Genomic DNA, 12,112 nt, shown 5'->3' on the forward strand with positions numbered 1-12,112 from the left:
ACCATACAGGATAGCTGCATGTCCTTGGGAAAAATTACAGCAGCACTTTGCCCTTGCTTTCAGCCGTTTGGAGCAACCACGTGGCAAGGCCACGTTGGCTGATGTTACGAGGGCGGACCAGTTGATGACTCAGACAGCTGCTCCAGCAACTTCTGAAAAGGCTGCTACCTTTCCTCAGAAACCACACGTTTGTCTGGCCTCTCAGCAGATGTCCATCCTTTGTGATTGCACCAACAGTATGGTTATCTGTTGAGGTTTAACCACTTCAAAGAAAGTGATATTACTTCATGTATGTCTCTAACTGATGAAAGTGACCTGAGGTGAGCATCTTTTCTCTTGGTAGATAATTCAGTTTTGGGCTGTATATTGCGTGGGGGAATTTTCTGTCCTTTTGCATGTGTTGTGAGAGCAAGAGTGGACACACTGTATCTGCAACGTGCGGCAACGGGCAGCTGTATTCCTGCACTTTGAGACACCTGCTGGATAGGGCAGTTATTCCTTATGGCACTGTCCTACCTAGCAGATTCGTTTTGGGCTACAGAACTTCACTGGGTGTGATAATTGGTCTAAATTCCCTTTAAAAATAAATTTAATAAAAGCAAGCAGGAGTTGACATGAAATCTGTTGAAACATGTCAACGACTGATTGCGGCACTGCATAAACTTTTATTTGTGCTGCAACAGAACAGATTCTACGAAAAGTCACTTTTTTGAGGGGAAATTGCCAAATCCGTCAACAACAACTCTATTAAATGAATGAATGCTAAGTCCACAAGTCGGATAAACGACGTACACACCCTCCTCGGCATTATGTCAATGCACTGACTACAGCTGTATCAGCAGCATCTCTAATTCCTACATCAGCTGCACACTACCTATCACCTGCAATGTAATCAGTCTTGTCCAGTGAATCAGCTCAGCGACGAAGGCTGTTCTCAGCCTTTGGTGAGGTGTATTTGAAACAAACTTTTTATTTTTATTTTGTTGTGGGTGGTGGTTTGTGGTGTGAGTCTTGAAATGAGATCAGAATAGATTTGAGGGACTAAAGTTTTCTTTTGTGGGGTACATACTGAGCTTTTGGAGTGTTGCAGAAGTAGACACCCAATTAGAAATTTTGATAGTTTACCAATTTTATTATTGTGCCCCAGTAATAACAAGAAGCATAGATGCAAATGTTCCAGAACAGTTGAAGGAACTGATTTAAAGCACGGAATGTCAAGCATCAAAACTCAAAATTTATTTTATTTTTTTTAGGTTCTTGCATTACTGGCATAAGAACCAAATTGTCTACTAGCATCATCACCAATATTACGCAATGAGAATGAAGATTAGCAGTTAATGTTGTGCCACAGACAAGGTAGCAAAAGCTTTCGCTAATTAAGGATATCGAAGGAAATCAGTTGTGTCCTTTGCTTCAACAATTTAGTGAAACCATGGAAGCCTAAATTTGCATGGCTGGACGGATTTGAACCCTGTTCCTCTCAAGTGGGTGTTCTGTACCCAAATATGTTCACCATGTTCATTGGTGAATCAGACAACCACTTAAACCTCCTGCTATTACAAGCACACCATTTTAGGACCCCTACCCCGTCAGAGGCAAGACTCCATTGGCTGTTACCACCACCACCACCACCACCACCACCACCACCACCACAACAGAATTCACTGTTGCAGACAAATGGTCCAACCAATTATCTGCATAAGTTTTGAAATTGTTGTCGCTATCTTTCTCTGATAATACATATGATAAAAATCTGAATGTAACACTCCTTTTCTCTGCTACTGAGCAAAGCAAATATATTTGTAGTTACAGAGCATACAATATTCATGGAATAGACGAAAAGTGGCAAGCTCACATCGGCTAAATTATACACTATTAATCTATATCTGCTCTCTGTTTAGAAATGAGTGCTCTGTCCACTTAATACATACAATGCAGCTTTTTTTTTAAGGTGGAATCCGTGTTGCAATAAAAGTACATAGTTGGTAACCATGACAGAACCTAAGCCATGTTTCACTGTCAGATGGCGACAATCTGAAAACTAGACTTACCTTTTGGTATTCTTAAGTTAACAAATACCTAATATAGTGTACAAATTGAGTTTTTAATATTTGTCTGTCTTTTGTTAATAAATACTTCAGATTATTCCACATCCCTAAGGGTTCTGCTTTTCGATGGGACCCATGGAAAATGTTTGGATGAATGTGTTGGGCAACAGTGTAAAAGTAACTTGCTTGTCTACATTAGTTGGTTCCAGAGGCCACTTGCTAAAGGTCTGCACAACTCAAGCTTGCTCTTTGCATTATCATGACTTACACCAAGTTGAGCAACAGCACTAATGTGAAGGTCTTGAGCATGCAGTTTCTGATCCACTGTTCTTTTTAACACTTAGTTCTTTAAACAAATACTAACGTCAGTACAGGTCGTCTTATAACAGATAAGCGACTAGATACATGTCTGAACTGTATGTCAGAGGACCAATAGAACACCAAAACAGTCACATACATATTGGCAGCTCAGATCACTTCCAGAGGTATTATAGTACAAGGGGAGGAGAGAAAAGGGAATGGAGGAATTAATATGATGTCACTGTTTTAGAAGTCATTCTCTAAATGAAGTGTGTATAACAGTCTGTGATTATTTTACCCAATTCTGTAAATTCAATATAACAAAGCTGTGAAAACTACAGGGTGTCCAGAAAAGGGCTCCCTGATTTTGAAATTAAATATCTCGAAAACAAAGATCGATAGAGGAACGCAGTAAACGGTATGTTTATTGTGAAAGCTGTAAGAAGTTTATACAGCAGTTTGAAATAACAGTTACAAAAGCTGCTAACAGATGGCGCTGTACACTGTACAGCTCATATCCGCATACATAAGTGAAATAATCATATTAAAACAATCGTTGCAAACAATCACATCACAATGTTTTCAAAATGTTCACCATTGGCACTACAGAGGGGCACAAACGAAGAATGAAATTCGCCATCACATTTCGTAGTGTCTCAACCGAAATGGATTCACATGCCACAGAGATTGCCGATTCAAGCTCGTTCAGCGTGGCGGGATGCTTCGGGTAGACCATGTCGTTCACTGTGCTCCACAAAAAAAAGTCACAGGGGGTCAAATCCGGCGAATATGGAGGCCAATCCATGCCTGCACCAGTAAATTTGGGATATTCTGAAGCAATGACTCAATTCCCGAAGTATTCCTCAAGAAAGCAAAACACTTGTTCGGTCCGATGTGGTCGGGCTCCATCTTGCATAAACCATTCATTACCTGGTCGATCCTCTAACGCTTGCCGTGTGGCGACAAATTGTTCCAAAATTGAAACATAATGTGCGCCAGTGACTGTTTCTCGAACGAAAAAAGGGCCAATAATTCCTCTGCTGCAAACTGCAGCCCACACAGTAACTTTAGGAGAATACAGGGGTTTCGCTTCACACCAATATGGCTTTTCGGAACCCCAAAATCGCCAGTTCTGCTTATTCACGTATCCATTCAGGTGGAAGTGTGCTTCATCTGTAAACCAGATGCAGCCAACATCAAATCCTTCACTATCAATCATTGTGAGCATCTGATTAGCAAAGGCAACCCTTTGTTGCACAGCTCGTAAGGGTATGGCCTGGTGCATTTGAATTTTGAATGGAAAAGTGTGTAGGCTCTTTCTCAGTATTTTCTGCGTGCTGGAACGCTTCAAACCAGTCTCAGATGCAATTCTACGGACGGATGACATTGGATTTCGCTGAATAATTCCAGAAACTGTGGCGATATTTTCAGGCGTAACTGTGGTTTGCTTGCGGCCAACATGCCCCCACTAGATCATCAGTTACGCTGCCCGTTTGTTGAAATTTTGCGAAGAGCGTACGAATGGTTTTCGCATCGGATCCTTTTGGAACATTAAATCGTGCTTGAAAACTTCGCCTTGTTGCCGTAGGACTCTCTTCTGTGGTACTCTAGCACCAGAAATACGCGTTGTTCAATGGAGTACATCGTTTTCATCTCTTCCTTCGGTACGTCCTTTCACGTTTCAATAGTGGAACTGATCGCTCTGGGCTTCGGATCACTATTTATACTAGGCATTACGTATGGCGATTACAGCGCCATTTGTTAGCAGCTTTTGTAACTATTATTTCAAACTGTTGCATAAACTTCTTACAGCTTTCACAATAAACATACCGTTTACTGCATTCCTCTATCGATCTTTGTTTTCGAGATATTTAATTTTGAAATCAGGGAGTCCTTTTCTGGACACCCTGTAACATCTACATGAAGGACGCTAGCAAGAACACAAGGGAGACATGACAAACCTGACCAGATGAGTAACTGGTCATTTTATCTGTTTGTTAACACCTATAAACATTGAACTAGGAAGTATTACAAAATAGATACACAGTAAACTTTATTCAGCGGCCTGTCACAATCTTTTAGATCAGTCTGAAACACATCCTAAATTATCTCTTTATTATAAAACATATATGGAAGTCAAAGTGATCGACATTTAATAATTCCTAGCACAAAATCAACACCACAGGAGAACATAAAACAGCCTGTCTTTTGCATCATTTATATATTTACTGTAAAACTCCATTATTTACAAATTCACATGTGGGGCAACAAAAAGCAAGTGTGCAGTTGTCCTCTTGGTCCTATGCGTCAGGCATATCGCCACCAGGTACAAGCTGAAACAGACAGCATTGCAACTGTCAGTAACTTCAATAAAGTAATTAACATACTGTAAAATACCACACACTTACAAAGTATGCTACCAAAGCCACACTACATTACATTGATGTTAAGGTCACCTGGACAGCACAAGTTGCCATACAAAATGTGGTAGTACTACAGAGAAATTAGTCACTCAGCATTTTACACAGAGAAGAGGGGGAGGGGTTTATTTCAGCAAAAGCAGCAAAGGGTAAATTTTCATGTTCTCACAGACGGGAGCACGCATAACACAAGATGCACGGTTCACTGTGTTAGAGGAAAATTCAACCTAGTAAGAAATTAGGAAAATGTGCTGTAGAGCCGACAGACAACATAAAAGTCAAAGGGACACTACGAGTTAGCTTTTAGAACTAATAGTTCCTTCAGCATTTTATGTAGATTATTAGCTATACCCGGTAAACTTTGTTCCACCTCTGAAAATCTTTATATGCTATAGCTGACCCGGAAATATTGTTTTGCCATATAAATTATCTCTAGTCTATAAGAATAATGTATACGGGCAATACAATGTATACGTGTAACACAATAGCCGTTGTTGGTGGGAGCTCGTGACACAAACAATAATAATGCTCGATAATTGTCTAGGTAAGTGAGAAAAGGCTTAGGGGGAAGTCCGGCAGCATCGACCACTATTAGTTCTAGCATTTCTACAGTAGACCGCATGGATTTAACAATTGCAGCCGATACACAGCTCGTCTATGGGCATACAAACATAGCGGCAATTTTGTGTCGAAACGTTGTTCGCCAGCATTATGAATAAGGCCAAGCGCACACGCATCGATTTTTATTGTACGTATAAATATTGTATGATTAAATTCTTTTAGAGGAACAAAGGAGAGCATAGGAATTTCTTTGTTCCACTAAAAGAATTTGATTGTATGATATATTTAAATCAATGCATGTGCGTTAGGCCTAAATGTTGGTTTGGCGAATGACACGTGCTACCTAGTTGATCCAGTTATGTCGATTCAAAGAGGGATATTCGAGTCGTTACTTTTGGTAAGTTTACTTCAATTACCTATCTATCGAATAGTGAAAGACTATCACCAGTAGACACCTGGTGGGAATAACTGATCAAGTGATAATTGCTCATTTATCAACCGGGGTTCAAAATTATTAAATTACTAAAATCGTTATTAAAAAATAGGGGTTGGTGGTAAAGGGTGAAAATTTATGGTTGTGTGTAGTTTTTAATGTCACATCATAAAAAAATAAAAATTAAAAGTTCTGTCCAAAAAAATAAGAAAACAATTTTTTGGGTGGACTACCCTTATCACTTAGGGGTATGAAAAATAGATTACGGCCAATTCTCAGACGTACCAAATATACATGTAAAATTTCATCAGAATTGATTGAGCCATTGATCAAGTGATAACTGATTAGTTATCAACCAGGGTTGAAAATTATTAAATTACTAAAATCACTATTAAAAAATAGGGGTTGGTGGTAGAAGGGTGAAATTTAGGGTTGTGTGTATTTTTTTAATACCACATCATAACAAATAAAAATAAAAAGTTCTGTCCAAAAAAATAAGAAAAAGTTTTGGGGTGAACCACCTTGATCACATAGGGGTATGAAAAATAGATTACGACCAATTCTCAGATCTACCGAATATACGTGTAAAATTTCATCAGAATAGATAGATTTGTTTTGGAGGAGTATGGCAACTCACTGTGACACAAGAATTTTATATACAAGGATATACAACCAATCACTTTTAGAATTCGATATATTTTAGTGTACCATTAACTAGTTTTCAAGCAACTGCAGGCACATCATAAGGTGGAGATGTTAGAGGACATTACTGTCTGTATTACGTATATCTAGATGTTAGCGCTTACTGCAGGCGAAAATAATGCAAATTGAGAGATGAGTTACCAAAATGTTTGCAAAATGAAAGAATGTTATGTTTTAGGATACTTCCATCACACTGTCTCATGATATCCATGACTAATTCCAAGAATGTACATTTCAGTCAAGAAATTACAGATAAACAGAGTGAAACACGACGGCACATTGAAAAGTAACGCCTCTGAATTTTTTATATGAAAACACTTAAAACTTTTTAAAAGAAACAAATGTTGTTAACATTCTACATCTTTATTCTTCACATCTGCATATTTGCAGTGCTATGCAGCTACAAGGCTCCAAATTTTGAGGTGTAACTTAACTATGTTGGTACACAAGAAAGTGTGTTGTACTCGAGTCTCAAAACTGAAGAGTTCGTCCACACATGGAGCGCCCTCTCCTTCAGCACAGCAAAGCACAGTGACATCTGCAACAACCTGACACCTCGGGCTCACTGTTGACGATCATCCTCCAAACAGTCTCGACTTGGCCCTACCCAATTTTAAGAACATCTTCGAGGACTTCACTTTGATGGCGATGAAAAGATGTGCAAGCAGAGGCGAGGCTGTGGCTTCGGAAACAAAGTAAAATATTCTACGGTGACAGTCTCAATGAACTGGTCTCTCACTGGGAGAAATGAGTTTGTCGCAGAGTGACTACAGCATGTATAATAAATATGTTAAATGAGAATAATGTTTGTTTTCTTTAAACAGCTTTGAGAGTTTTCACACAAATCCTGAGGCATTACTTTTCAGCTTGCCTTTGTAATTACTACATAATTAGTGTGAATGAGTTACTAGCATAGACAATGGTGACTATGGAAAGTCGTAGGTGTGTACATGAAATTAGCTTCTCTCATGGGGCCATGGCAATATAAAGTAGCAATGAGCAATAAATAGTTGTCATGAATAAAGGAATGAAATTATTACAAACATACATGGCACACACAAATGAACATGGGAAGCTGTAGGTGTGTGAAAGAGGTGAGTTTCTGATCATGTACTGAGAGAATGCTATGTTATGCAGGAGACCAAATCCACAATGGATGCTCGTTCCTTTGTCAGGGAGGAGAGAAAGACCCACATATGGTGAGGGTAGATAAAAATGAAGAGCCGGATATAGACATCAGTGATAAGTGGGAGGGGGGGGGGGGGGGGGGGGGGGGACAAAACTGTGAAGTCATCGGTCCCTTGTTCTTGGTACAATAATTACACAACAAGGGAAAGAAGAAAAGAAAGGAGATATACACCACAATAACAGGAGTATGGACCAGAAGGACAACCAACACTACTATGGGCAAAACAGGAAAAGAAACCAGAGAGAGAGAGAGGCAAGAAACAGGTAAAAGGGATAAAAACGAGAGAGCAGATGACCGTGGCTGGCCGACCATGAGAATAAAAAGGAAACACCAGCCACTCTGCGACACATTAAAACATCCAGCCTAAAAGCATTGGAGTGGAGAACACAAGGACCAAGGACATGCGCGAAAACTTATATAGAATGATAAAACCCACCGTCACATATAAAACGTAAAACTAAATTGGCCGATGAGGTGTTGTCAGCTAAAATTAATGGCAACGAGTCCGGTAACTGAAGAGTCCGTCGCAGGGCAGCCATGGAAGGACAGCTCACCAAGATATGGTGCAGGAAATAGCCGTGTGTCACCCAAGTGTGGCCAATGGGTAGCGACAGAGAACCACATAGTCCCTGCGAGAGGCCCGCGTGGAGGTCTTCCACACATTCGTAGTCTCCTTAATGGCACACAGCTTGTTGTGCGTGCTGAGGTTATACCATTCCGCCTCCCAAAGCCGCAAAACCTTGCGGCGTAGTACTGAAAGCAGGTCAGTTGCAGAGAACCTGATCTCCATAAGCAGTTTCCACATTGCCTGTTTGGCCAGCCTGTCGGCAAGTTCATTTTCTGGGATTCCAATGTGACCTGGGGTCCAGACAAATACCACTGGACCATTCCAGGGCATAGATGGACTCCTGGATGGACTCTCAAAGTATGACGAAGATAACACCGGTCGATAGCTTGTAGGCTGCTCAAGGAGTCAGTACACAGAAGAAACAACTTCCCAGGGCACGAACACATGTGCTCAAGAGCACGAGATATAGCCACCAGCTCGGCAGTGAAAACACTGCAGCCATTGAGCAAGGAATGCTGTTCAATATGTCCTCCATGGACATATGCGAAGCCAACATGAGCATTAGTCATTGATCAGTGGCCTCGGTACATGTCAAGCGTCGAGAGGAACTGGCAGCAGAGAGCCACATGGTTAACCGAGTCCTTAAGGCAATTTGAAAGATCCAGGCAACACCGCATCTTAGGTGTACCCCTTGGAGGTGTACATGAATGGACCTCAAGTATAGGTCGTAAGGGCCAGGAATCTAGTTCGGAAAAAAGCAGTCGGACACGAACTGCAATTGGGAATCCTGACCTGGGCCGCCAATGCGGGAGATGAACCACCACAGGTGGGTAAAGGAGACAGTAATTCGGATGCACAGGAGAACTACGAATGTGTGCAACGCAACAGGCCAGCAGTTGTGCATGCCTAACCTGCAATGGAGGGACTCTGGCCTCCACCAGGATGCTGGTCACCGGACTCGTCCTAAAAGCGCCTGTCGCTAATCGAACCCCACAGTGGTGCACTGGGTCGAGTAAATGCAATGCTGAATGCACTGCCGAACCATAAACCAGACTTACATAGCCAAGGCGGGATTGAATAATGACTCCGTAGAGCTGCAGCAGTGTAGAGCGATTGCACCCCAGTTGGCGTTGCTCAGGCAGCAGAGGGCACTGAGGTGCTGCCAGCACTTCCACTTCAGCTGACGAAGGTGAGGAAGCCAAGTCAATCGAGCATTGAACACCAGTCCTAAGAATCAATGTGTCTCCACTACAGTGAGAGGATCATCATTAGGTAAAGTTTTACTTCCGGACGAATGGTACGATGCCGACAGAAGTGCATAACACATGACTTTGAGGCCGAAAACTGGAAACCGTGGGCTAGAGCCCATGACTGCACCTTGTGGATGGCTCCTTGTAGGCGCCGCTCGGCAACATCAGTACTGCTGGAGCAGTACAAAATGCAGAAGTCGTCTGCATACAGAGAAGGTGAGACGAACAGCCCTGCAGCTGCTGCTAGACCATTAGTGGCCACTAAAAATAGACACATATTCAATTCAGAGCCCTGCGGACCCCATTCTCCTGGATATGGGGGGGAACTATGGGCGGCACGAACTAGGACATGGAAAAGTACGAAGTGACAGGAATTTTTGGATTTTTTTTAAAAAAAAAATCGGGAGCAGGCCTCTGAGACCCCACTAGTATAATGTGGCATGGATATGACGTTGCCAGGTGGTGTCATACGCTTTTCGTAAACAAAAAAAGATGTCAAATGGGTGGTAGACTGTAGGGACACAAGATTATCAGTGGTAGAGCGACCCTGGTGGAAGCCACTCTAACATGGAGCTAGTAGGTCACGTGACTCCAGGACCCAACCCACCTGCCAACACACCATACTTTCCAGCAGCTGACAAACAACAGAGGCGAGGCTGATGGGCCAATAGCTATCCACATCAAGCAGTTTTTACCAGGTTTGAGCACCGGAATGATGGTGCTCTCCCACCATTGCAATGGTAAGATGCCATCACACCAGATGTGGTCAAAGATGACGAATAGATGTTTCTTTTAGTCAGATGAGAGATGTTTAGTCATCTGACTGTGGATCCAACCTGGTCCAGGAGCAGTGTTGGGGCAATGTACCAGGGCACCGAGGAGCTCCCACTCTGTAAATGGGGCATTATAGGATTCACTGTGGCGTGTAGTGAATGACAGGACTTTCCCTTCCAGTCGTCGTTTGAGAGTGGGAAAGGCTGGAGGTTGGGGGGGGTAATTCTCCGACGCAGAGGCTCTAGCACACTGCTCAGCAAAGTGCATGGCAATCGCTATTCCACTGGTAGATAACACGCCATTTATGTTAACAACACGAACACCTGTTGGGGTCTGGTACCGAAGAACACATTTGATCCTTGCCCAGACTGGGGAAGGCACCCAATGGTAGAGACGTATATCTCCCAACACTCCTGCTTCCGTCGTTTGATAAGTTGGCAAACACGGGCACGGAGCTGTTTAAAAGCTGTAAGGTGCTCCAGGGAAGGGTGCCACTTATGCCACTGTAGAGCTCACCGACACTCCTTAATTACTTCAGCAACTTCTGGCGACCAGCAAGGGACTGCCTTTTGCCAGGGGCACCCTAAAGAGTGAGGGATCGTGTTTTCTGCCGCAGAAACGATTGTTGTTGTCACCTGCTCAACCATCACATCGATGTCCCCGTGTGGGGGAGATTCAACGGTGACAGCAGAGGTGAAAGTTTCTCAGTCTGTCTTGTTTAAACCCCATCTGGGCAGGCATCCATGGGCCTGAAGCCGGGGCAGTGACAGGAAGGTGGGGAAGTGGTCACTACCACACAGGTCGTCATGTGCTCTCCAGTGGATAGATGGGACAAGTCCTGGGCTGCAAATTGATAAATCAATGGCTGAGTAACTACCATGAGCCACACTGAAATGTGTGGTGGCCTCAGTATTTACGAGGCAGAGGTCGAATTGAGACATCAAAGTTTCGACATCACTGCCTCGGCCAAAAAGCACGGTGCCACCCCACAAGGGGTTATGGGCGTTAAAATCTCTCAAAAGTAGGGTAGGTTTAGGGAGTTGATCAATCAGTGCACCTAATACATTCAGGGGTACTGCACCATCTCAAGGAAAATATACATTGCTTCTTCTTCTTCTTCTTCTTCTTCTTCTTCTTCTTCCTTCTTTATTTATTGTTCCGTGGCACCAAATTAAGGAGAAGTCTCCATGGTCATGGAACGATTCAATACATGAAATTATAACACGATAGTAGAAACAGATAAAATGAAATACAAGAAACGTATTCAGGCGACAATTTGTAAGTTTAAATAAAGAAAATCAATAATGTAACACTGGAATTTGCTCAATTTTTCAGCTCTTCCAGGAGCTCCTCGACAGAATAGGAGTGAACCATGAGGAAACTCTTCAGTTTAGACTTAAAAGCGTTTGGGCTACTGCTAAGATTTTTGAGTTCTTGTGGTAGCTTACTAAAAATGGATGCAGCAGAATAGTGCACTTCTTTCTGCACAAGAGTCAAGGAAGTGCATTCCACCTGCAGATTTGATTTCTGCCTAGTATTAACTGAGTGAAAGCTGCTAACTCTTGGGAATAAGCTAATATTGCTAACAACAAACGACATTAAAGAAAATATATACTGTGAGGGCAATGTCAGAATTCCCAGACTGTTGAATAGGGGTCGACAAGAGGTTCTTGAACTTAACACCACATATAGCTCGAACAGCCCATTTTTGAGCCAAAAATACCCTTTTTGAATCAGAAGAATTACTCCAAAAAAATAATACCATATGACATAAGCGTATGAAAATATGCGAAGTAGACTACTTTTCGTGTTGAACTGTCACATATTTCAGATACTGTTCTAGTGGTAAATAAAGCAGCATTTAGTT

At 42.2% G+C, this 12,112-nt stretch overlaps 1 protein-coding gene across 1 annotated transcript in view; it reads right to left on the reverse strand.

The window, feature by feature from the left end:
* Positions 1–4,552: 4,552 nt before the first annotated feature.
* LOC126428214 (uncharacterized) overlaps positions 4,553–12,112 on the reverse strand; it is a 28,075-nt gene continuing 20,515 nt past the window's right edge. The window contains exon 6 of the mRNA XM_050090130.1: positions 4,553–4,681. Coding sequence (XP_049946087.1) covers positions 4,649–4,681 — 33 coding nt within the window. The 3' untranslated portion in view covers positions 4,553–4,648. The remainder of the gene's footprint in view (positions 4,682–12,112) is intronic.

This window comes from Schistocerca serialis, chromosome 12 (assembly GCF_023864345.2).
Source record: "Schistocerca serialis cubense isolate TAMUIC-IGC-003099 chromosome 12, iqSchSeri2.2, whole genome shotgun sequence".
Classification (NCBI taxonomy): Eukaryota; Metazoa; Arthropoda; class Insecta; order Orthoptera; family Acrididae; genus Schistocerca; species Schistocerca serialis.